Source organism: Canis lupus, chromosome 32 (genome assembly GCF_048164855.1).
Source record: "Canis lupus baileyi chromosome 32, mCanLup2.hap1, whole genome shotgun sequence".
NCBI lineage: Eukaryota > Metazoa > Chordata > Mammalia > Carnivora > Canidae > Canis > Canis lupus.
The window spans coordinates 42,860,617-42,887,295 of NC_132869.1; the positions used below are offsets into that span (position 1 = coordinate 42,860,617).

A 26,679-nucleotide genomic window follows, 5' to 3' on the forward strand; every position below is an offset into this window, starting at 1 on the left:
CTAAACAGCTTAGCATTATAAAAACGTCTCTGTTCTTCAAAGTTCTTATTTTACCATAATACATTTATTTTCCACTTAGCAAAGACATGAACAATTACTGGTAGTTTTTGAGTATGCCGACAATGGCATTAAGTACCAGACTCAGGGAAATATTTGATTTTTCTTCAATTTCAGAAAATGCAAGAACATGAGTGATAGATTTTGTGAGCTTTGGAGATTGCCAAGCCCAGTTTTTCTGGGATTTATTAGCAAGCGTGAGAACAATTCATAGATGTATTGTTCTGGCTTCTGTTGGATGGGCCTATATTTTTTAGAGTAGAGTTCCTAGCAGACTTCTCACTGTTTGGGGTCTGCCATTTACTTCTTGCCTTTTCAGAACCTGTGTACCTAAACCCAGGTAAAGAAGAGAGGCAGGCCTTTCTTGGCAATTGAGCCAATCTTCCCATTATCATTTGTAGGACTCTCAGGTGTCTCTGTAGACTTTCTGGGACTATAGGGCAGGCTAGGACACGTGAGACTTCAGTTTCTCACTGGCAAGAGCTTATTTTGAAATCTCTGGCCCAGTCAATCCTAGTGTCTGCTCTGTTTACTGACTTGTTTTCTTGTGTGTGTGTGTGTGTGTGTGTGTGTGTGCGCGCGCGCACGCACGGACGCGTGCTCCATTTTCTGTTTGCCCATTGTTTTGCAGTAACCTAGAGTTTCTCAAATTTATTTGGGTAGCACTGCCAATATTTGCCATATCTATTTTTTTTATATTAACTGATTTTTTTGTTTATGGTAGTGTTATACATTTTCTTTTACAGTGGAAGTAAAAGTTTTATTTAGGAAAAATGTTATATAAATAATAGTATGGATGGTAGTCATGACAAATATGAAAGGAGTAACCGAATGCCTGAAATTTTGGGAGTTCTGGATTGGGTATTAGTTTTTTTTTTAATAGCTTTATTAAGATATATCTCAGATACCATAAAATTCAGCCATTAAAGTGTATACTTCAGTGGTTTTTAGTGTATTCACAGGTTTGTGTAACCATCATCACTATTAACTTTAGAATATTTTCAAAACCCCAATATGAAACCCCATAACAGCCATTCCCCATTCTTGACCTCCCTCTCTCCTCCATCCTACTTCCTTCTGTACCAGCCCTAGGCATCCACTCATCTACATTTTTTTTCTCTGTGGATTTGCCTATTCTGGCATTTCATATTAACAGAATCATGTAATATGTGGTCTTTTGTGTCTGGCTTCTTCCATTTAGCATGTTTTCAGTGTTCACGTTGTAGCATGTAACAGAACTCCCTATTTTTGGCACTTTATTTTTTTTTAGAGCAGTTTTAGGGTCACACTTTTTTTTTTTAACTGTACAACTAGAATTCACATTTCAGAAACTGAAGACAAAGAATGCACATTTTGTATATTTAAACATTATTTCCTATTTAGAGATCTAACAGCAATTGAAGAAAATGTCTTATTAAAGCCACCCTACAGGGGCACCTGGGTGGCTCAGTGGTTGAGCATCTGCCTTCGGCTCAGAGCGTGATCCCAGAGTCCTGGTCCATGGCCCAGGCTTGTCATAACTACACTCCGTGTCCTCTTCTGCTTCCTTGCAGCTTTATGTTCCCAAAGCTTGGTATTGCTCTTTCATTTGCCGTTGTTCATCCAAGAGAGGAGTGCAGCTGCCCGGCTGGCATGGAACGTCCTCTTGGTGACACCAAACAGTCACCCCAATGCACCAGACTTCTAAAGCCAAACCGTATCTACAGGTTTTAATCCGCTATTAGCATTTAAATTGAGAGGAAAGTACAGAGACTTCCCATATTCTTCCTACCTCTACTTATGTTTAGCTCCCCTTTATCAACATCCCCTACCAATTGATTTAACTTACATTGACATTGTGAAGTCCCTATCACACCCAAGTCTGTAGATTACTCTAGGTGTTGTGTTTATGGGTTTGGAAAAATGTGTAATGACATGTACTATATCCACCATTATAGTATCATATAGAATATTTTTACCACCGTAAACATTCTCTGTGTCCTGCCTGTTTATCCTTCCTTCTCCCTAACTTCTATAACATTTGATCTTTTCCCTGTCTATGATTCAGAGTTTTGACTTTTTCAGAAACTTCATGTCTTTTTGCGGCTAAATAATATTTTATTGTGTAGATACACCACATTCTATTTTATCCATCAGTTGATGGACATTTGGATTATTTCACCTTTTGAGTATTGTGAATTGATGCTGCTGTAAACATTTGTATGCAAATTTTGGTGTGGACATAGGTTTTTATTTCTCTTGGCTATATACCTAGGAGTAGAATTGCTAGGTCATATGGTAGCTATGTTTAACTTTTTGAGGAACTGCCAGACTATTTACAAAATCAGCTACAGCGTTTTACATTCCTAACCAGCAGCATATGTTGCCTCCAATTTTTTCATAACCTCCCCAATACTTGTTATTGTTTGTCTTTTGGATTATAGCCATCCATCCTAGTGGGTATGAAGTGGTACCTTATTGTGGTTGTGATTTGTATATCTGTAAGGATTAATGATGTTCAACATCTTTTCGTGTTCTTGTTAGCTATTTGTTTATCTATTTTGGAAAAATGAGGACATAGCTTTTTAAAACTCTTCATCTTTATAAAGATGAGAATACCGACACTCAAAGACATTAAATGACTTCTCAAGGTCGCATAGCCAGTGATTTGGTTGATATCAATGTCTCTATATACTCTTTCTGCTATATCATGTTTTCCCCTACTTTTTAGAAGAATACAGAGGAAGTGATCTAGGAATTCAGATGTAGAAGATCTCTGTCAGCTGGGGATGTCAGAGTAGACTTTTTGAAGATGACTTTTGAGTTCATCTGGAACATTTGGAAGGCTTTGAATATGTAGGAGGATGAGAGCAAGGCAACCTGGTGAACAAATGTTCTTTACCATGGGCTTTATTTATTAGTAAATAAGTATTTAATGCCTACTCAATGGCAGACACCGTTCAAGGTACTGAGGCTATAGCAGTAACAAAACCAACAAACACCATGAAGCTAATGTTCTTCTAGGCAGAGATGGAGAGTATACCAATTAAGTAAATAATATAAAGTGATAAATGCTCTAGAGGAGAAGTGGAATAGGGACTGTCAGGGGTGGGAGTCAGGATAAATGGGTTGCTACTTTATTTATTTAAAGATTTTATTTTAATTTTTAAAAGTAATCTTTATGTCCAACATGGGGCTTGAACTCATACCCTGAGATTAAGAGTTACATGCTGTACTGACTGAGCCAGGCAGGCACACTTAGGTGGGTTGCAATGATAGAGTGTTTGGGAAGGCCTCACCTGAGGAAATGACATGAGAGCAAAGATGGAGTAAATGTTGAGTGTCTAAATAAGTGTCTAATAAGCATAAAGCCCTGAGGCAGGAGTGTGTCTGCATGTTGGGGAACATGAAGAAGCCAGCGTGGCTAGAGTGGAATGAACAAAATGGAAAGGAGCTGAGTTGTGGTCCAAGAGGTACGAGTATGGTAGGCTACTGTGGGGACTTTGGCTCTTACTTGAGATGGAGAGGAATTGAGAGTTGTGAACAGAGACACTGCGTGTAAAAACATAGAACAGTTTAATTGACGTATAATTCATACACCATACAATTTGGCCATTTAAAAAATAGCTTTTAGTATATTCACAGAGTTGTGCAGCCGTTACAATAATGAGTTTTAGAATATTTTCATCATCCCAAAAAGAAACCCTGTCCTTGTTAGCAATCATTCCCATTTTTCTCCAACTCCCTAGCTCTAGGCAACCAATAATCTATTTTTTTAAAGATTTTATTTATTCGTGAGAGACACAGAGAGAGAGGCAGAGACAGGCAGAGGGAGAAGCAGACTCCATGCAGGGAGCCCGACGTGGGACTGGATCCGGGAACTCCAGGATCACGCCCTGAGCCAAAGGCAGATGCTCAACCACTGAGCTCCCCAGGCGTCCCCATCTATTTTCCGACTATGGATTTGCCTATTCTGGAAATTACCTATAAATTATATAATATATTGTCTTTTTTGACTGACTTCTTTCACTTAGCATAATGTTTTTAAGGTTCCTCCATGTTGTAGCATGTATAAGCCCTTTATTCCTTTTTATGGCCCAATAATATTCCATTGGAATATACCACGTTTTAATTATCCATCATTTGGTGGACATTTGGGTTGTTTTGGCCATTATATATAATGCTGCCATGAATACGTGGGTATAAGCTTTTGTGTAGACATGTGTTTTCATTTAAGGTGCCACATTTTAAAAGGAGCAAATTTACTTGACAAAGGATAGATTACCTAAGCTGTCATCCCAGAAATACCTAGGTTCTTTTTTTTTTTTTTTCTTAAATTTTATTTATTTATTCATGAGAGACACACAGAGAGGCAGAGACACAGGCAGAGGGAGAAGCAGGCGCCATGCAGGGAGCCCGAAGTGGGACTCAATCCCCGGTCTCCAGGATCACGCTCTGGGCTGAAGGGAGGCACCAAACTGCTGAGCCACCCAGGGATCCCCAAAGTACCTAGGTTCTAATTGCTTTGTTTTATTTGTTCATTAGCTTTTCTTACAGGATTATGCCCTTTCTAGCAATATCCTTGATCCTTTGTGTTCTGTCTGGGTTTCTGCTTTGGGTTTCTTTGAGTAAAGGTTTGGTCTCATTATGTTGGTATCCTGAAAAGTAAGATCTGTTCTATGTGGAGGTTTATGGAATAGTAATTAAAATATTCTGATAAAACCTCAGTTTTTGAAAGTTCCTAAGAAGAGGTTATGTTTTGTGTATTGAATTGTCATTCATTAGTGGGCCATTTGAAAAATGAGGATATATCAGAGTGTATCTCACACAACAGGGGTAAACGTTACTTTATGAAACTTTTGTTTTGGTTAAGCATATATTTGTGAACTGAGTAAGGATATACCGTGTGTTGTGTGCACTATATAGATGGTAGTAAAAAAAAAAAATCTCTGGATTGGGATGTCATAGACTATTCGTGTAATTAACAGTGTTTTTCTTCTATTTAACTTAAAATCTGGGGGGGGGAGAGAATTGAGGTATTGTTCAGCATGAAATATTTAAAACATGCTATATTGTGTCTAAATAGGCAATATATGGGGATCCCTGGGTGGCATAGCAGTTTGGTGCCTGCCTTTGGCCCAGGGTGCGATCCTGGAGTCCCAGGATCGAGTCCTGCGTCGGGCTCCCGGCATGGAGCCTGCTTCTCCCTCCTCCTGTGTCTCTGCCTCTCTCTCTCTCTCTCTCTATCATAAATAAATAAATCTTTAAAAAAATAGGCAATATAAAGGAGTGATTTTATTTTTTTTTGTTGTTTAATGTAATGACAGACTTGTGATGAGACTTGTATCTTTTTAAGTATAAATAATTTTTGACGATGTTATGACTAAGAGTATATGTATATATATTTTATTGTAGGAGTCACACCCCAGGGGTTTATGTGGTAAATGAGCTTCTTGACATACAAGGGAATTAAAGAATGATGGTAAGTGATCAGACTACCTTACACACTAACCTTCGTTTTTTTGTCCTTCCTTCCTTCCATCTCTTTTTCATTTAGTATCTTTGCAGGATACCCTAGAGTATCAGAGATTTTTATTTCATATTATAGCTTCATAGTATTTTCTATTGATTTGTCTTGTTTTTAAACAGATCTAATGGGCAAAGTGTAGTAAAGCACTGCTAGTTTGCCAACCGTGACTTTAAGGAATGTGGCCCAAAACCCAAAAGTAAATTAAAAATGTCTGTGGTCATCCATAACAGATAATTCACACAATGAGCATATGTATATTCACTGTACTTGTAGAATTCTCGGGTTTCTTATCCAGAACCATAGTAGTAACGTTCCCATAATTCTAAGATAAGAATTGAAAGGTGATAGCTGGATAGGGAAGAAGAGAACATAACTTAAGAATTAAGGTTTTGTGTTCTGCATAATCATCAGGAAGTAAAGAGCTCCAAAAAATCTAAACAGCACTTTGGCCCATTTATTTTACAGCAGCCATCCTTCGCACTTCTATAGCTCCCGAGGGCATACTGTGATATCGTACAAAAGTTGTTGTTTGATAACAATAACCTGGAAGTACCAAGGAAAGAGGAAGTTGGTTCACTAGCCTCTGTTTAAGAGGGAAGTGTGATTCAGAGATTTTTTTAATTTTTTAATTTTTTTTTGATTCAGAGATTTTTATCCAAAATGGTAAAATGGAAAAAACTTGCGCTTAGCAGGGTGTAAAGCCCGACGGAAGGCTTGGACTCATGACCCTGAAATCAAGACCTATGCTGAGGTCAAGAGTTGGGCACTTAACCAACTGAGCCACCCTAGAATCAGATTTTTGTATATTTTGTCCCTAGAATCAGATTTTTGTATATTTTGGCAGAGTATCACATGACTGATGATGGCCAGTTTGTTCTGCTTTTGGTCATGTTACCTTTGATCATTTGGTTAATGTAGTATTGGTTTTTCTGTTTACAGTTTTGTGTTTTCTCTTTTAAAATTAATAAGTAGTTTGTTGAGAGAAACTTTCAGGTTATGTAAATACCCTGTCCCTCATCAAACATTCACCACTCTTTGACGATAACATTTATTAAAGATCTACTATGAGGAAAAAGTTTACATTCTCCCAACTCTCTGTGTATCTAGATTCTTGGATATTTTTTATTTAGTGTTGTAATCTGTTGCTATCATAATTTTGATGCTCAAATTGTCCCAGATTTAGCCAGTGGAAGCTCCTTCAACCTGGCTCTTATGATAGGTCCCTATTATTCTTTGAGCATTTCTGTATTTTCTAGTTTAACAAACTAATCCAGGTTAATTTTGTGGTTTCACTGTCTGCCTTTTTCTCACCTAATTGCACAGGTTAGGGCATTCAGTACAGCATTGAATGAAAGTGGTGATGGTAGGCATCCTTGTGTCTTTCAGCATTATATCATTAAATATGGTGTTCGTTGTAGTTTGTGAAGAGTCTTTATCATGCGCTTTTTTTTCATGTGTTGAGATGAACATAAGGCTCTATTCCTTCATTCTGCTTATGTGGTAGATTATATTAATTGATTTGAAAATGTTAAACTAGACTTACATAATTGAAATAAACTCAACTTGGTCGTGATACCTTCCTGGATTCGATTTACAAATCTATGTGTGCATATGCATGTGTGTGTTATTTTCATATCTTTACTCATGAGATAGTTTGGTAATTTACTTTGCTTGCATTATCCAGTTAGTTTCTGATATTAGGGTTGAGGCAGGCCTTATGAAATGAATTGTGTTCCTTTTATTTTCTAGAAGAATTTAGTGTAATTTTTTGCTTACATGGTTTGGAGAATTTACCAGTGAAACTCATCTCTGGATTTTCTTTTTGTGGGAATCAGTTTCTTTAATAAATGTTCAGATTTTGTTTCCTTTTATGCCAGATTTGATAAATTATATTTTCAAGGAATTTGTGTATTTTATTAAATATTATAAGTTGATGTATTAGTTATAATATCCATTTATCTTTTTAAAGTCTGGAGATTCTAGAATCTGTAGTGATGTTCCTTTTTTATTCCTCATATTGATTATTCTTGTCTTCTTTTTGCTCAATAAGCATTTCATTAGCATTTTAAAATAACCCCATTTTAGATTTTATTATTAGTTTTTCACTGCTATATGTGTCTTGTATTTTATTGTTCTTTGCTACTTATTATTTCCTTCTTTTTTGAATTAATATGCTACTCTTTCTAGCTTCTTTAAATAGAGACTGAGGTCATTGATTTTTAGTTTTTTGTCATTATATTATTTATGGCTATACATTTTCCTTTAAGCATGGTTTTGGCTGCTGTGTAAGTACTGATATGTCATATTTTTATTATGACTCAATTGAAAAAATTTTTAAAATTCCCAATGTGACTTACTTGTAAGTTATTTAGAAATATATCGCTTAATTTCCAAACATACGAAGATTTTTCTGATTATCTCTCTTTGGTACTTTCTATTCTTTGAAATCTAGTGAGAGTTGCTTTATGACCCATGGTGTCAACAGTCTGGAAAATAACATACACTGTATGTTAACATACACAAAAGACTGTATATTCTACTATTGTTGAACGTTGAGTTCCTGTTCTATCAAATATGTCAAGTTTGTTAATTATGTTGTTCAAGTCTTCTTTGTTGTTGCTGAACTGTTTTTGTCTACTTCTTCTGCCAGGTTCTTAAAGCGGTCTATGAGAATCTTCCACAAGGATAGTGTTTTTGCCTATTTCAGTTTTTCCTTATATGTTATTAGATGCATATTTAGAATTATTATAATTTACTGGTTGATGAACCTTTTATCATTATGAAACATCATTCTATCTCTAGTAGTAATCATTGCCTTAAAGTCTGTTTTGTTCAGTATTGATATAGCTCCCATTCTTTTTTTTTTAAATTTATTTTAATTCCAGCATAGTTAACATATAGCATTATATTAGTTTCAAGTGTACAATATGGTGATTTCAGCAATTCTGTGTACTACTCAGTTTGCTTCTTTTGTTCATTTGTTTTGTTTCTTAAATTCTTCATATGAATAAAATCGTATGGTATTTGTCTCTCTACCTGACTTCTTTTTTTAAAAAAGATTTTATTTATTTATTTATTTGAGAGAGAGTGCACCCATGTGAGCAGGGGGTTGAGGGAGGAGGTGAAGAGGGGAAGGGACAAGCAGACTCTACTGAGCATGGAGCCTGACACAGGGCTTGATCATGAGCTGAGCCGAAATCAGGAGTCAGACACTTAACTGACTGAGCCACCCAGGTGCCCCTCAATCTTTAATTTTCTGGGCCACATTAAGTAGAATCACCTTAAAATCTTTGTCTGATAACTCCATTATTTTTATCATATGTGGGTATGTTTTTATTTTCTGTTTTTTTCTTGATTTTCAGATATTTGACATGTTTCACAGTGTTCCTGGTAACTTTTGATTGGGTTCAGATATTATAATTTAATAGATACTTTGATGTCTATAATGATAAGATATTCCCTATAAAATTTAATTTTGTTTTTGGCAATGGCTAGGGACACTGGCAGTTATAGTTTAATCCTGTCAGATATTGAAATGATTCAAAATTGGCTCTGTTTTTTGTGAGGGTTAATCTATTTCTAGTTTACTCTTATTCTTGGGATGAAACTTCCAGGTTTCAACCTAATGCCTGGTGTGGCCCTGGACAGATTTTGTTTGTGTTCTTTTGCAAGTCTAGCAAACTCTGCTCACCTTTTCTATATTGGCTGTGTCCATTGGAATTGCCAGGTGCCTCTGGGGCAAAAGCAGCCCTGATTCCTGGACTTGTGTCTTTAAAAAAAAATTAAAAAAAATTTTTTTTAAAGATTTTATTTATTCATGATAGAGAGGCAGAAACATAGACAGAGGGAGAAGCAGGCTCCCTGTGGGGAGCCCAATGCGGGACTCAATCCCAGGACCCCGGAATTACGACCTGAGCCAAAGGTAGATGCCCAACCACTGAGCCACCCAGGTAACCCTCACCTCTTTAAATTTCTTATTTTCCCTGATCTTGCCCTATAATTGCTTACTTCCTTCACTTTTTTTTCTTGTGCTTTAAGCAGATTTTTTAAATTTATTTTTATTTATTTTTTATTATTTTATTTTTTAAAATTTATTTTTTATTGGTGTTCAATTTACCAAAATACAGAATAACCCGCAGTGCCCGTCACCCATTCACTCCCACCCCCCGCCCTCCTCCCCTTCTACCACCCCTAGTTCGTTTCCCAGAGTTAGCAGACTTTACGTTCTATCTCCCTTTCTGATATTTCCCACACATTTCTTCTCCCTTCCCTATATTCCCTTTCACTATTATTTATATTCCCCAAATGAATGAGAACATATAATGTTTGTCCTTCTCCGATTGACTTACTTCACTCAGCATAATACCCTCCAGTTCCATCCACGTTGAAGCAAATGGTGGGTATTTGTCATTTCTAATAGCTGAGTAATATTCCATTGTATACATAAACCACATCTTTTTTATCCACTCATCTTTCGATGGACACCGAGGCTCCTTCCACAGCTTGGCTATTGTGTCCATTGCTGCTATAAACATCGGGGTGCAGGTGTCCCTGCGTTTCATTGCATCTGTATCTTTGGGGTAAATCCCCAACAGTGCAATTGCTGGGTCGTAGGGCAGGTCTATTTTTAACTGTTTGAGGAACCTCCACACAGTTTTCCAGAGTGGCTGCACCAGTTCACATTCCCACCAACAGTGTAAGAGGGTTCCCTTTTCTCCGCATCCTCTCCAACATTTGTGGTTTCCTGCCTTGTTAATTTTCCTCATTCTCACTGGTGTGAGGTGGTATCTCATTGTGGTTTTGGTTTGTATTTCCCTGATGGCAAGTGATGCAGAGCATTTTCTCATGTGCTTGTTGGCCATGTGTATGTCTTCCTCTGTGAGATTTCTCTTCATGTCTTTTGCCCATTTCATGATTGGATTGTTTGTTTCTTTGGTGTTGAGTTTAAGATGTTCTTTATAGATCTCGGAAACTAGCCCTTTATCTGATACGTCTTTTGCAAATATCTTCTCCCATTCTGTAGGTTGTGGTTTAGTTTTGTTGACTGTATCCTTTGCTGTGCAAAAGCTTCTTATCTTGATGAAGTCCAAATAGTTCATTTTTGCTTTTGTTTCTTTTGCCTTCGTGGATGTATCTGGCAAGAAGTTACTGTGGCCGAGTTCAAAAAGGGTGTTGCCTGTGTTCTCCTCTAGGATTTTGATGGAATCTTGTCTCACATTTAGATCTTTCATCCATTTTGAGTTTATCTTTGTGTATGGTGAAAGAGAGTGGTCTAGTTTCATTCTTCTGCATGTGGATGTCCAATTTTCCCAGCACCATGTATTTAAGAGACTGTCTTTCTTCCAGTGGATAGTCTTTTCTCCTTTATCGAATATTAGTTGACCATAAAGTTCAGGGTCCACTTCTGGGTTCTCTATTCTGTTCCATTGATCTGTGAGTCTGTTTTTGTGCCAATACCACACTGTCTTGATGACCACAGCTTTGTAGTACAACCTGAAATCTGGCATTGTGATGCCCCCAGATATGGTTTTCTTTTTTAAAATTCCCCTGGCTATTCAGGGTCTTTTCTGATTCCACACAAATCTTAAAATAATTTGTTCTAACTCTCTGAAGAAAGTCCATGGTATTTTGATAGGGATTGCATTAAACGTGTAAATTGCCCTGGGTAACATTGACATTTTCACAATATTAATTCTTCCAATCCATGAGCATGGAATATTTTTCCATCTCTTTGTGTCTTCCTCAGTTTCTTTCAGAAGTGTTCTATAGTTTTGAGGGTATAGATCCTTTACCTCTTTGGTTAGGTTTATCCCTAGGTATCTTATGCTTTTGGGTGCAATTGTAAATGGGATTGACTCCTTAATTTCTCTTTCTTCAGTCTCATTGTTAGTGTATAGAAATGCCACTGATTTCTGGGCATTGATTTTGTATCCTGCTACGCTGCCAAATTGCTGTATGAGTTCTAGCAATCTTGGGGTGGAGACTTTTGGGTTTTCTATGTACAGTATCATGTCATCGGCGAAGAGGGAGAGTTTGACTTCTTCTTTGCCAATTTGAATGCCTTTAATGTCTTTTTGCTGCCTGATTGCCGAGGCTAGGATTTCCAGTACTATGTTGAATAGCAGTGGTGAGAGTGGACATCCCTGTCTTGTTCCTGATCTTAGGGGAAAGGCTCCCAGTGCTTCCCCATTGAGAATGATATTTGCTGTGGGCTTTTTGTAGATGGCTTTTAAGATGTTGAGGAATGTTCCCTCTATCCCTACACTCTGAAGAGTTTTGATCAGAAATGGATGCTGTATTTTGTCAAATGCTTTCTCTGCATCTAATGAGAGGATCATATGGTTCCTGGTCTTTCTCTTGCTGATATGATGCATCACATTGATTGTTTTACGAGTGTTGAACCAGCCTTGTGTCCCGGGGATAAATCCTACTTGGTCGTGGTGAATAATTTTCTTAATGTGCTGTTGGATCCTATTGGCTAGTATCTTGTTGAGAATTTTTGCATCCATGTTCATCAGGGATATTGGTCTGTAATTCTCCTTTTTGGTGGGGTCTTTGTCTGGTTTTGGAATTAAGGTGATGCTGGCCTCATAGAACGAATTTGGAAGTACTCCATCTCTTTCTATCTTTCCAAACAGCTTTAGTAGAATAGGTATGATTTCTTCTTTAAACATTTGATAGAATTCCCCTGGGAAGCCATCTGGCCCTGGACTCTTGTGTCTTGGGAGGTTTTTGATGACTGCTTCAATTTCCTCCCTGTTTATTGGCCTGTTCAGGTTTTCTATTTCTTCCTGTTCCAGTTTTGGTAGTTTGTGGCTTTCCAGGAATGCGTCCATTTCTTTTAGATTGCCTAATTTATTGGCGTATAGCTGTTCATAATATGTTTTTAAAATCGTTTGTATTTCCTTGGTGTTGGTAGTGATCTCTCCTTTCTCATTCATGATTTTATTAATTTGAGTCTTCTCTCTCTTCTTTTTAATAAGGCTGGCTAATGGTTTATCTATCTTATTAATTCTTTCAAAGAACCAACTCCTGGTTCTGTTGATCTGTTCCACAGTTCTTCTGGTCTCGATTTCGTTGAGTTCTGCTCGAATCTTTATTAACTCTTGTCTTCTCCTGGGTGTAGGATCTATCTGCTGTTTTTTCTCTAGCTCCTTTATGTGTAAGGTTAGCTTTTGTATTTGAGTTCTTTCCAGTTTTTGAATGGATGCTTGTATTGCGATGTATTTCCCCCTTAGGACTGCTTTTGCTGCATCCCAAAGATTTTGAACGGTTGTATCTTCATTCTCATTAGTTTCCATGAATCTTTTTAATTCCTCCTTAATTTCCTGGTTGACCCTTTCATCTTTTAGCAGGCTGGTCCTTAACCTCCACGTGTTTGAGGTCCTTCCAAACTTCTTGTTGTGATTTAGTTCTAATTTCAAGGCATTATGGTCTGAGAATATGCAGGGGACGATCCCAATCTTTTGGTATCAGTTCAGACCCGATTTGTGACCCAATATGTGGTCTATTCTGGAGAAAGTTCCATGTGCACTTGAGAAGAATGTGTATTCAGTTGAGTTTGGATGTAAAGTTCTGTAGATTTCTGTGAAATCCATCTGGTCCAGTGTATCATTTAAAGCTCTCGTTTCTTTGGAGATGTTGTGCTTAGAAGACCTATCGAGTATAGAAAGAGCTAGATTGATGTCACCAAGTATAAGTGTATTATTATCTAAGTATTTCTTCACTTTGGTTATTAATTGATTTATATATTTGGCAGCTCCCACATTCGGGGCATATATATTGAGGATTGTTAAGTCCTCTTGTTGGATAGATCCTTTAAGTATGAGATAGTGTCCCTCTTCATCTCTCACTACAGTCTTCAGGGTGAATTTTAGTTTGTCTGATGTAAGGATGGCTACCCCTGCTTTCTTTTGAGGACCATTCGAATGGTAAATGGTTCTCCAACCTTTTATTTTCAGGCTGTAGGTGTCCTTCTGTCTAAAATGAGTCTCTTGTAGACAGCAAATAGATGGGTCCTGCTTTTTTATCCAGTCTGAAACCCTGCGCCTTTTGATGGGGTCATTAAGTCCGTTCACGTTCAGAGTTAATATTAAGAGATATGAGTTTAGTGTCATCATGATATCTATTCAGTCCTTGTTTTTGTGGATTGTTCCACTGGACTTCTTCTTAAAGGGGAATTTTAAGAATCCCCCTTAAAATTTCTTGCAGAGCTGGTTTGGAGGTCACATATTCTTTCAGTTCCTGCCTGTCTTGGAAGCTCTTTATCTCTCCTTCCATTTTGAATGAGAGCCTTGCTGGATAAAGTATTCTTGGTTGCATGTTCTTCTCATTTAGGACCCTGAATATATCCTGCCAGCCCTTTCTGGTCTGCCAGGTCTCTGTGGAGAGGTCTGCTGTTACCCTAATACTCCTCCCCATAAAAGTCAGCGATTTCTTGTCTCTTGCTGCTTTAAGGATCTTCTCTTTATCTTTGGAATTTGCAAGCTTCACTATTAAATGTCGAGGTGTTGGGAACCCTGGGTGGCGCAGTGGTTTAGCGCCTGCCTTTGGCCCAGGGCGCGATCCTGGAGACCAGGGATCGAATCCCACATCGGGCTCCCACTGCATGGAGCCTGCTTCTCCCTTTGCCTGTGTCTCTGCCTCTCTCTCTCTGTGTGACTATCATAAATAAATAAAAATTAAAAAAAAAATAAATGTCGAGGTGTTGAACGGTTTTTATTGATTTTAGGGGGGGGGTCTCTCTATTTCCTGGATCTGAATGCCTGTTTCCCTTCCCAGATTAGGAAAGTTTTCAGCTAGAATTTGTTCAAATACATATTCTGGCCCTCTGTCCCTTTCGGCGCCCTCAGGAACACCAATTAAACGTAGGTTTTTCTTCCTCAGGCTGTCGTTTATTTCCCTTAATCTATCTTCATGGTCTTTTAATTGTTTGTCTCTTTTTTCCTCAGTTTCCCTCTTTGCCATCAACTTGTCTTCTATGTCACTCACTCTTTCTTCCACCTCGTTAACCCTCGTCGTTAGGACTTCTAGTTTGGATTGTATCTCATTCAATTGATTTTTAATTTCTGCTGATTAGCTCTAAATTCTGCAGTCATGAAGTCTCTTGAGTCCTTTATGCTTTTTTCTAGAGCCACCAGTAGCTGTATAATAGTGCTTCTGAATTGGCTTTCTGACATTGAATTGTAATCCAGATTTTGTAACTCTGTGGGAGAGAGGACTGTTTCTGATTTTTTCTTTTGAGGTGAGGTTTTCCTTGTAGTCATTTTGCTCAGTGTAGAGTGGCCAAAAAGCAAGTTGTATTGGGAAAAGGAGAAAAAGAGAGGAGAGAAAGAAGGAAAGAAAAGAGAAAGAGGGGGAAAAAAAGGAAGAAAAAAAGAAAAAAAATAGAAGAGAAAGAGAAAGAAAGGGAAAAAAAAGGGTGGGGGAAGCAAACAAATCAAAAAGCAAAACAAAACAAAACAAAAAACAACAAAAAACCCACGGTGGAGTATCTTCTGATTCTGTGTACTTTAAGTCCCTTGACTTCCCCTGGAACTTGTCCGTCTAGCTGGTCTTCTGGGGGAGGGGCCTGTTGTGCTGATTTTCAGGTGTTAGCACTTGGGGGAGCTGCTCTGTCCCCTGCCTGGTGCAGGGCTCAGTGGGGGTTGTTCACCCCGTGAGGCCCCAGGAGGAACAACCGCAGTGGCGGGGCCAGCTCTGCAGCCCTGGAGTCAGCTCCCGCAGTCACCACAGAGCTCTCCGTCTGCAGGGCCTGGAGGCTCCGGGCGGAGCCGCTGATCTGCTCAGCTCAGGGCAGGAGCGTCCTTGCTGTCCTGGGCCCTCCCGGTCTCTGCCTGTCCCGGGGGAGGCTGGATCCTGGGCTGTGTCCCGGCGCCCTGTGCTCCGGGGCCTGCGCTGTTGGATTCGCGCTCCCGCCCCGCAGCCCCCTCCGCGGAGCCGCGAGCCCATCCGAGCTGCTCCCGGAGCCACGCAGCCCCCTCTGTGCGGAGCCTATTCCTCTGCCCGAGCCCCTCCGAGCTGCTCCCGGGCCCGCAGCCCCCTCTGCACGGAGCCTCTTCCTCCGCCGGAGCCCCCCTGAACTGCTCCCAGAGCTGCGCAGCCCCCTCCGCTCGGAGCCTCTTCCTCCGCCCGAGCCCCTCCGAGCTCCGGGTCCCGCCGTGCGCGCTGCAGCCCTTAGGGAGCTCGGCGCACTCTCCTGGGCGCGCAGTTGCTGTTACTGTCCCCGGGAGCCCGAGGGCATCCTCGCCCTCCCGGGTCCTGCTCCACCTCCCTGGAGCCTCTTTCCGCCCGGGAAGGTCGGTGCAGCTCCTGCGTCTCCGGGACGGGGCTCTCCTGTCCTGGGGACTCTCGCCCCGGCCTCAGCCCGGCTCCTCGCGGGCCCCTCCCCCTCGGAGGCCTTTTGTTTCTTTATTTCTTTTTCCCCGTCTTCCTACCTTGATAGAAGCGCGAACTCTTCTCACTGTAGCATTCCAGCTGGTCTCTCTTTAATTCTCAGGCCGAATTCATAGATTTTCAGGATAATTTGAAGGTTTTCTAGGTAATTTGGTTGGGACTGGTGATTTGGAGACCCTACTCTTCCGCCATCTTGCCCCTCCCTCCTTTAAGCACATTTTAAAAAAATATTTTGTTCAGCTCTTATAGTTTTTCTCAAGTGGTTGTTCTGAACTACCTAGCCCTTTATAACCAGAAGGGAAGTTTATTACCTATTTGCATAATAGTTCAATGCAGGTGTTCAGCATTCAGCCTTTCACATTGCAGTTCAGGGTCCAACTCTATTTTTGTTTTTTGATTCAATTCTCTAGAGAGTTCTGTGTTGGGATTCTCTGCATTTGGCTAGTAAGTGGGAGAAAAGAGAGTATATAAACGGTGATGGATGAAAATTTCTTTATAAGTCAGGGCTAGAAATGCCTTACCTTATTTTTGCCTTTTTAATGCCTTACCTATATTTTAATGTGCAGAATTTAGTCACATGGCCATCTGTGTGCAAGAGACCAGGAAGTATTATCTAGCTTTATAACGGGACAAAAATCTAGTGGTTTTGGTGAATATATTTTTGTCTCCATCACAGAGGCTTTTATCAGTTATGCTTGACATGATGATGGTTCAGATTACGATGATATTAGTGGATTTACAATTTCAGGATATATTAAGGAGATAGAATTGCTAAGATTTGGTATCTGTTCTAATGGAGATCTCAAAACAAAGTAGCCCATATAAGACAAGTTTATTTTTGTCCCTTGTGATAGTCTAGACGGCCTTAGTTCATCTAGGGTTTTACTTTACCTTTAGGAAGATGTGAAATATCCACAAGTTCTGACAAAGTTATTGTAGGTTACTGTATAGAATTCCAGTTCCTCATTGTGTGTTAAGGAAATTGTACCAGTTGCTCAGTTTCTCAGATAAGTTTGGGGTTTGTAAAAATATACATAAGTGCTAACCACTCTTAGAATTTTATTTATTTTTTAAAAATTTTTAAAAAGATTTTATTTATTTATTCATGAGAGACACAGAGAGAGAGGCAGAAACACAGACAGAGGGAGAAGCAGGCTCCATGCAGTCCCCCTGACGTGGGACTCCTGGGTCTCCAGGATCACACCCTGAGCTGAAGGTGGCGCTAACGCACTGAGCCACCCAGGCTGCCCCACTCTTAGAATTTTAATGTACTCCTGGTGTTCAATGACTGGTAATGTTGTCTGTACTACTTAAAGTATGAAGGGCTTTTGTAGTGGCAACTTAAAAGAAAGGATCTTTCCTTAATTATTTGGAAAGCTGAAAAACCATTTTAAAAAAGAAGGGAATTTCACTTTATGAGCAAGTAATATTATAGATGGATTTTGAAGAACATGTGAGAAGTAGAAACTTTAGTGGAGGTACAAACATAAAAATTTAATAAATAGTATTTGCAACTAGATTATAAACAAAGTTGCTTAAAGTGGAAATTAGTTTAATTTTCTTAGCTTTAGCAGAAAGATAGGTTAAAAATTCCTTTTCCCAATGTAGGAGCAAGTTTCAGAAATTATATACTTAAATCATAAACTGTAAATGTTAAACATAAAAACTGTCACTTAAGACTGATGTTTGTGCTTTTTATTGAAACATTTAGTATTGAACAAGCCTCTGCAGAATCTCTACATGGCACTAGGTGGCACACTGTGACTTTGGGATGAAAATATTATATTTTGTTTAAGTCTCCTAGAAGAACTTGGATGAAGATTGTTTGAAATAGATATCTGTAATGTAATGAAGTATCTCAGAGTCATTTATTGAATATCAAACCCTGATGCTTAGATTAAAATGCTTAAAACTGTTGTATTTAGGTTACTACTGATGTCTTTAAAACAGTAGGGTTATTAGAAATGACTAGAATGTATGAGTTTATTGAAAACAATTCACTCAGCATATATTACAGAATGCACCTGTGATTTTATGGAAAATGGTTTTCAGTCAAATGTCATAGTAAGATGAATGTTACAATGTTTTTATATGTGAAGTACTAGAATTAAGAATTAAAACAAACTCTTGAGTTAGTGGTAGCTTTTGTTTGAGTTTGTGTATGTGTACTGAATATGAAAGAACTAACTTTTGGGAGGCCTGGATGGCTCAGTCGGTTAAGTGTCTGCCTTCGGCTCAGGTCATGATCTCACAGTCCTGGGTGGGACGGAGCCCCATGTGAGGCTCCCTGCTCCGGGGAGAGTCTACTTCTTCCCCGTCCCCTCCTTTGTGCATGTGCTGTCTCCCTCAAATAAAATCTTTAAAGAAAAGAACTTTGCAGAATTTGTGGTAGAACTGAAACATTTATAGAAGAAAAGAATACTAGATTTCAAGTTTTTCTTTTCTAGCATTACAATAGCATTACTATCTTGTGATCACTTCAGTTCTTAGAAATTCATTACTTTTAAAGGCTCTTAATTTAGAGAATAATATATGGAATACTGAATTTTATTTTATTTATTTTATTTTTTTTATTGGAGTTCAATTTGCTAATGTGTAGCATAGCACCCAGTGCTCATCCTGCCAAGTGCCCCCTCAGTGCCCGTCACCCAGTCACCCCAACCCCCCACCCACCTCCCTTTCCACTACCCCTTGTTCATTGCCCAGAGTTAGGATTCTCTCATGTTCTGTCTCCTTCTCTGGTATTTTCACTCATTTTCTCTCCCTTCCCTTTATTCCCTTTCACTATTTTTTATGGAATAATGAATTTTATGATCTGACATATATCTCCATATATCTACTTATAAGATTTTATATGATTGCATAATTATCTGAAGAAGAGCTGAAAAGTAGGCCACCTATTTAAACTTGTTCATCTGGCCTGAAAGGAATAGTGATATTTCTTGGTTAAAACAATGCTTAGGTAACTTAGATGATAGATGCTAACATAAGTTATTTATAGAACTGATAATCACTGGGACATGTGTTTAAAGAAGGAGATTTTATAGTGTTAACTTAATTGGAAAGTATGGGAATAGAGATAATTCAAGAATTTTGCGTGGGATGGAGCTGGAAGAGTGGTCACAGATCAATGAGTTTCAGGGTAAGCTTATGAGTTGGGTAAGTAGATGCCATGTGGATATATATCCAGGGTAAGGTCAGAGGAATGAAGGAATGTGGAGGCAGATATTTATTTTAAAGATGTAAAAGTTAAAAGTTAAGTTCTGGTTGCTTTCACACAAAAAAGCATGATTGACTAGTTATAACAGAGACTATATGGCCTGCACAGCCTAAAAGAAGAAATTGTTATTGGCCGTTTGTAGAAATTTGCTGACCTGTGCTCTAGAGCATAGTGCTTTTTTCTTCAAGTCATACTACTCATCAATCAGTTAACTTTATTTAAGAAAATATATTGCTCTCTTTCACATACTCCCCGGATAAACAAGCAATTAAAATCAACCAGTAGGTGAGGGGAACCCAAAACAGAATGGAAAGAGAAACATGGTACAAGTGAATAATGTAGTCAACACTGAAAGAGGTGAGGAGGAAAAGAACTAATTTAAGTAATTTCGGATAACAAAATCCAGTTTTGGATACTGTAAGGCTAAAGATAAGAACTGTATAGAAATGTTGTAATCTTATTAATAAACGTGTTTCTCACAGAGCTGTGGGTTAGCAATTCTGAAACTATCTACGTATTAGAATTGAACAGATAAGTAAATATATTTTAGGTAATGAGATCTGGGTTTCTGACTGGCAAAGAAAGAAATCACAAATAAGGGAAAGGCTAAATTGAACCCTGTGTGTAGGATTGAAATCAGAGGTATCAGATCTGTTGCTAAGTAAGTGATGGTGCTGAAATGTGTACAAAGCAGTATTTGTGCTTCTTAGGGCACATTTTTCAAACCTTAGATTGTATGTATTCTTGAAATAATTTATGTTTAAAGTTGTAAAACCAGTCTTTTCAGAAATAAAAAGATCCGTGACTTACTTTCTTTTCTGTTTCACTACCTTTTCAATCCTAAATTAGTTTTAAGTGTTCCCTTTATGAGAAAATGTGAGAAATCATGAATTTGCCAGCCAAATGTATTTTATATGTTGACTAATCTAATAATTTAATATATATTCTATTTTCTGTATGTAGGCTTCATTCCAGCGCTCCAATAGTCATGACAAAGTAAGGAGAATAGTTGCAGAGGAGGGTCGAACTGCAAGAAACCTGATAGCTTGGAGTGTCCCTCTAGAAAGCAAAGATGATGATGGTATGTATTTTTAAAAAGTTTCATTTTTGTTGTAAATTAGGAGGATAAATTTAGTCTTAAACAGTAGATAGACCAAAAACTGTTTACAATTTGAACTGTTGGGCAAATTAGCATACATTAAATAAGAAATAACTTTTTTATTGCTTTTATATATATATATATATATATACAAATACAACTTTTATATTGCTTTTCTAAAAAATATTTTATTTATTTATTTGAGAGAAGGAGAGGAAGCATGCCCAAGTGGGAGGAGGGAGAGAAAGAGAGTGAGAGTGAGAATCTTAAGTAGAGCCCTTGCTGAGCTAGAAGCCTGATGTGGGGCTTGATCTCATGGTCCTAAGATCATGACCTGAGTGAAATCAAGAGTTGGGTGATCAACTGACTGAGCCACCAAGCACCCTTTTGTTTTTTTAATCTTAGCTAATATATAAATGGTTTCATGAAAGTGTTAGTTTTGCTGTTTCATATAGAAATGAAGGTGGGTTTGTTATGATCAGCAAATTAGTTTTCTTTTTTATGTTATAGGAGATTGAGGTATTTTTTCTTTTATTAAATTCTTATAAAAATAAGCAGGTTTTAAAAAATTTATTCACTATGGTTAGGTACAGTTTAATGTGATGTTTTACAAAAGAAGAGTATTTCTTTAGTTATTATTTGAACTAGAAAAAATATATTTTCAGTCCTTTCACTTTAATGGGTAGGATCATTGTCAGCACTGCCTAAATCCTGGGGATCTAGAAGATTGGATAAGGATTCAGAACATAGGAGGTTAGGGCAGCCTGGGTGGCACAGTGGTTTAGCGTCACCTGCAGCCCGGGGTGTGATCCTGGAGACCCAGGATTGAGTCCCATGTCGGGCTCCCTGCATGGAGCCTGCTTCTCCCTCTGCCTGTGTCTCTGCCTCTCTCTCTCTCTCTCTCTCTCTCTCTCTATCTGTGTGTCTCTATGAATAAATAAATAAATCTTAAAAAAAAAAAGAGAAAAAATAGGAGGTTGGAATGTGCCAAAGGGGATCTCACTTTGACATTTTCTGAGTATTTGTAGAATATTCCTCATTTGAGGTTTGTGTGATGTCATTTCATACTTAGATTCAGTTATATATTTTTGGAGGAATTCTATAGAAATTAGGTTGTCTAAATCTATAGAATTAGAAAGAATTCTGTAGAAATTCAGTGTCTCATAGGAGGCAAATCATAGTGGGTTTTTTTTTTTTTTTAAAGATTTCATTTATTCATTCATGAGAGTTGAGTGTCAACATTAATTGCTTGGTAAAGGTGGTATCTTCTGAGTTTCTCCACTGTAAAGTAGCTATTAACTTTGTAATTAATAAGTAGTTTGTAGTCAGATAGTTTGAGACTATGTAATAAGTGTCCTTGAAACAGTCTACCCATGATTTTCAGCTTCTGTTGATAATTCTTAGCTGAATAAGTTATTACTCTGGTGGTTGCAAAATGGTGATTTGCTAACCTCAGTGTTCCTTCTATATTTATTAGCTGACATTCTAATGCAAGAAAGCTTTCCCTTTTTCCCTTTGCATTTGTATGTGTAAGTATGTATTTATTTAGATTTATATGAAGTCATGGTTTCTTAATGAGTTCTAATCTATCACTCTATTTTGCTGCTTAATTGTTCTAGGTTTGTTTTAGTTGTTCTAGAACAGTGGAGGACCTGTTATGATGGCTCCTGTTTCCTTTCAAAATATTCTTTGAGAACACCCTTACCCCACAGGATGGTTTAAGCTGTATAAGAGCTCATCCATGTTTTATTCTTTTAAATTTGCTTTATGTTTACATATTTTTTACATTTTATTTTTTATACTTTGTTATTTGAAAATTTATTTTTATTTATTGTATCTTTATTTTACTTTTCTACACTTCTATCTCTGATCTATTTGTAGTTTATTCTTACATATAGTATGAGGTCTCAATCTAATGTTTATCTTTTTCCATATGGATAACAAGTTACTCCAGCATCACTTATTGTAAAGTCTATCTTTGTTCCATTTTTTTTATTTTTTATTTATTTATTTATTTATTTTTTATTTTTTATTTTTTTTATTATTATTATTTTTTTTTAAATTCTTTTTTGTTTTTATTTATTTATGATAGTCACACAGAGAGAGAGAGAGAGGCAGAGACATAGGCAGAGGGAGAAGCAGGCTCCATGCACCGGGAGCCTGACGTGGGATTCGATCCCGGGTCTCCAGGATCACGCCCTGGGCCAAAGGCAGGCGCTAAACCGCTGCGCCACCCAGGGATCCCTTTGTTCCATTTTTTTGAGATAAATTGTTAGCAGGTGTTATGACTCACTTCATTAGTACTGCTCCAGAGGTCCTAGCCCAAAATTATTTTGCCCAAAGGAAAATTATTCTGTTGTACATTGTAGATAGAATTTTATTTTTATTTATGTATGTATGTATGTATTTGTTTATTTATTTATTATGTATTTATTCATTAGAGACACACACAGAGAAAGGCAGAGACACAGGCAGAGGGAGAAGCAGGCTCCATGCAGGGAGCCCGACTTGGGACTCCATCCCGGGTCCCCAGGATCACGCCCTGGGCTGAATGCAGGCGCCAAACTGCTGAGCTACCTGGGCTGCCCTATTCCTATTATTTTTTTAATTTTTTTTTATTTATGATAGTCACACAGAGAGAGAGAGAGGCAGAGACATAGGCAGAGGGAGAAGCAGGCTCCATGCACTGGGAGCCTGACGTGGGATTCAATCCCGGTCTCCAGGATCACGCCCTGGGCCAAAGGCAGGCGCTAAACCGCTGCGCCACCCAGGGATCCCCCCATTCCTATTTTGAATTGCTCTCAAGAATAGAGTGATTATAAAACAGTAATTAGTATCTTATAAAAAAGAATAGGTGAGAAAGATACATCTGGCAAAAATACAAAGAACTGAAAACTTCTCTTTTCGAATTAAAAGTAAATCAGATAATTTAGTCAAAATTCTGAGTTTCTAAGTGGTAAAAAGTGTATTCTTGAAGTTTGAATAAGTATTTTTCAGACCTTTTTATAAGTTGAGAAGTACATTAACTTGACTTTATTTTTAAATTGTCAGAATATCTGACTTGTTTAAGAAGTTGATTTATTCCTGTTCTGAGAAAGCCATTCAATAAATCAGTCTCTGGGACCATGCAAATTTTTTTTTTTTTTTTTAATTTTATCTGTAGTTCATATTGACCATGTATAGTTTGTGGTATATAGTTCTGTGGTCTCTGGTAGGAGAGATTATGTGTTAGTATGCCCAAATGATTTGTATAGTTCAATTTTGTACTATCCATTTGTTGACCTTTATATTTGTCTATTTATTTTTACCTTGAAGGAAAATCTAAATGTCAAACTGGTGGAAAATCAAAGAGGACAATTCAAGGAACTCATAAAAATACTAAACAGGTACAGCATATACAACTCTCTACTTACTGACTTTTAATTTCAATAAGAAATGTAATTTTTTAGGATTCGAATATTGTGTATTTTGTCTTCATGTAAAAATTCAGTGTAGCTATCTTTAGCTGAAAAATGTGTATGTAGTACTATGTGCCTAGCTAGTACTAAATACTTGAAAAATATTAATTTATTTGCTTCTTGTAACAGGCCCTTCAGGGTAGGCATTATTATTATCTTCTTTTGAAAATGGGAAAACAGAGGTAGGCAAAGGTTATATAACTTGCTGGTGGATGACACAGTGAAGATTTGAACCTAGGTCATCCATTTCTAGTTTATGCTCTTAACCCTTCTGCTACACATCCCATATGTGCTTATTCTATGATTTTCTTTCTTGGTATAGAAATGCCTTTAGGTTGTAAAATAGTAATACTGTTGTCTCTAAAAATTTTCAAATTGCTTTATTAAAATTTTAACACAAGCTTACTTTAAAAAGTGTTTTTTAGCATATTAATAGTTAGCTTTTTACACAGTTACACAGTTACACAAAGTTACACAGTTAACTTTCTCTGAACTTTTCATATATATTATTTTGGTTTGATATTATTAAATAGACCAATATGATTTTGTAAATCAAAAACTTCACATAAGGAAAACATGAATTTCTAATTAAAATGTCATTGTGAGTTCATAAAATAATCCCAGACTCCTCACCTATAATGGCATCAATTATAAAACATTTTTTTTAGTTAAAAAAACAAAGGATTTTCAAAAATAAGATAACCATTTCTGTGGATCAGAAATAAAACAAACACAGTGACAGGTAAGTGGAGTTAGAAACAGAAACTTAATGGACAAGTCTTATGGGATACAGGAAGCTAATATGCCCTGATAATGGGGGAGGGGAACAAATCCAGGCTCATAGTATAAAATTTGGGGCTTATGCAGGGTTCTGCACTAGGAACAAAAAAAGCTACTATCTGCCACCTGGGGTTGTATCCTATGAATTGATGTCTGAAGCAGTAAAAGGGAGTGGCCCGTGATTAATGACTGGATCTGCTATATTCTTGATGGGTGAGAGTTTTAAGTCCCCAATAAATGACCTGCAGAAGTGGGACCATAGTGGGTTAGATGATGGTCACCACAACACTAGGACACATGGTGTGTGGGTGAACAAAGTGAAGAATTAAAATATAAGAAATTCAAAGTGAAATATCAAAGTACGTGAGGAAAATATATTATAAAATATAGATAACACATTCTTCAAGTAAGAGAATTTACTCCTGAGGTAATGAAAAAAAGGCATTTTCCCAAAGAAGATTTTCAAATAAATGAGCTTAAATTCCTCAAAGGAAAGAGTAACTATAAACAAAAAGGAGAAATTCTGAACTAAAACAGATGGATATTAATTTTGAACATTTATAGGTAAAAGTGAACCAATTAGAAATCTTATAAACAAAAGTATTGTCAACGAAATTTTAAAAATCCATAACTAATGGAATAAATGCTGTATTGGACAAAGGAAAAATTTGTGAATTGGAAGATAACTACTGAGGAGAATTTAAAACATATCACAGGAAACTAACGAGATGGAAAATAAGAGAATTTAAGATTGAGAAATTCTTATATATACGTTATAGGACTTTGAAAAGTAGAGAGTAAATAATAGTGGGCATTGGCTATTTGAAGTAATAATGTTGAAAAAATGTTCTCATTTTGAGTTCTGAAGAGCTTCAGAGCATGACTGTGGAGCTGAGCAGGGTTAATAAAAATAGATTTACTTACCTAGCTATATTCTAGAAAGTCTAAAGAATGTTAAGATTAAGGAAAAAAAATCTCTTACAATACCAGGAAGTAAACAAAACCACAGAGGAATGATAGATTAATATCCTTGTTATGAACAAAAGGACAAGGAAGCAATATATTTGAAGTTACAAGACAAAATTACTTTTAACCCAGAATTCTATGTCCAGCCAAGTATGAGTGAAATAAAGCTATTTTTAGTTATTTTATTTTATTTTATTTTTTTTTTTTAAATTTTTTTTTTTTAATTTTTATTTATTTATGATAGTCACAGAGAGAGAGAGAGAGAGGCAGAGACACAGGCAGAGGGAGAAGCAGGCTCCATGCACCGGGAGCCTGATGTGGGATTCGATCCTGGGTCTCCAGGATCGCGCCCTGGGCCAAAGGCAGGCGCCAAACCGCTGCGCCACCCAGGGATCCCTATTTTTAGTTATTTTAGACAAAAACGAAGTGTTTGCCACCCACTGACCCTTAATGAAGGAACTACTAAAGTTGAACTTCAGCAAGAATTAAAGGTAACCTGGAGGAAAAAACTTGTTGAAAAGGTATCTGTAAATATGTTTGTAAATCTCATTTACTATTGATGGTTTGAAAAAAACCTCACACAATTAGATTCAGAAAAGTGGAATTATAGTTTTAGACAATGTTAACATGAAAGCTAGTTTGTAGGGAGTTTGAAAGGGAGTTAGAATGATAGAATCCTTGTCTTATTTAGGAAGAAGTTTTTGTTAGGAAAATATGAATGTAAGTGTGTATGATAAAAATTTAAGGCTATCTACTAAAAGCAGCCATGATTTCCAAATAGAGGAAAAGCTTTTCAACAGAGTAAAAGGCAAGAGAAAGAAAAAAGAAGCAAAGAAAAAAATTATGCTATGTGAAAACCATGAAAGATGGTTGTGGATGTTAAGTATTAAATACATTAGCAAACAACATACATAAACTGATTAAATTCACCAGTTATAAGAACTGCATGCTAACCGATTGTGCCATTGGAGCTGCACGGGTTAAATTCTCTGCTTAAAAGGCAGTTGATTGAACTTAACCTCTCATTTCAAACTGAGCTATATGTTGCTTACAAGAGACACATTAAAATTTCAAGGAACTATTAAAAACAGAGGGATAGAAAAAAATCCAGGTAAATACTTGGTATTTTAGGTATACTCTAAAGTTAGTATAACGATACTATCAAATCAGATGGAATTCAACATGAAATGCATTG

The 26,679-nt window shown here is 37.3% G+C and overlaps 1 protein-coding gene across 10 annotated transcripts in view; it reads left to right on the top strand.

Moving 5' to 3' along the window:
* Positions 1–26,679, top strand: part of SCAPER (S-phase cyclin A associated protein in the ER) — a 431,009-nt gene that overhangs the window by 5,102 nt on the left and 399,228 nt on the right. For 8 of the 10 annotated variants that reach the window (XM_072809831.1, XM_072809829.1, XM_072809834.1 and 5 more), the window contains exons 2-4: positions 5,452–5,518; positions 20,145–20,262; positions 23,596–23,666. In XM_072809831.1, coding sequence (XP_072665932.1) covers positions 5,513–5,518; positions 20,145–20,262; positions 23,596–23,666 — 195 coding nt within the window. In that variant the 5' untranslated portion in view covers positions 5,452–5,512. The remainder of the gene's footprint in view (positions 1–5,451; positions 5,519–20,144; positions 20,263–23,595; positions 23,667–26,679) is intronic. The other 2 variants (XM_072809838.1, XM_072809837.1) reach the window with 1 other exon arrangement.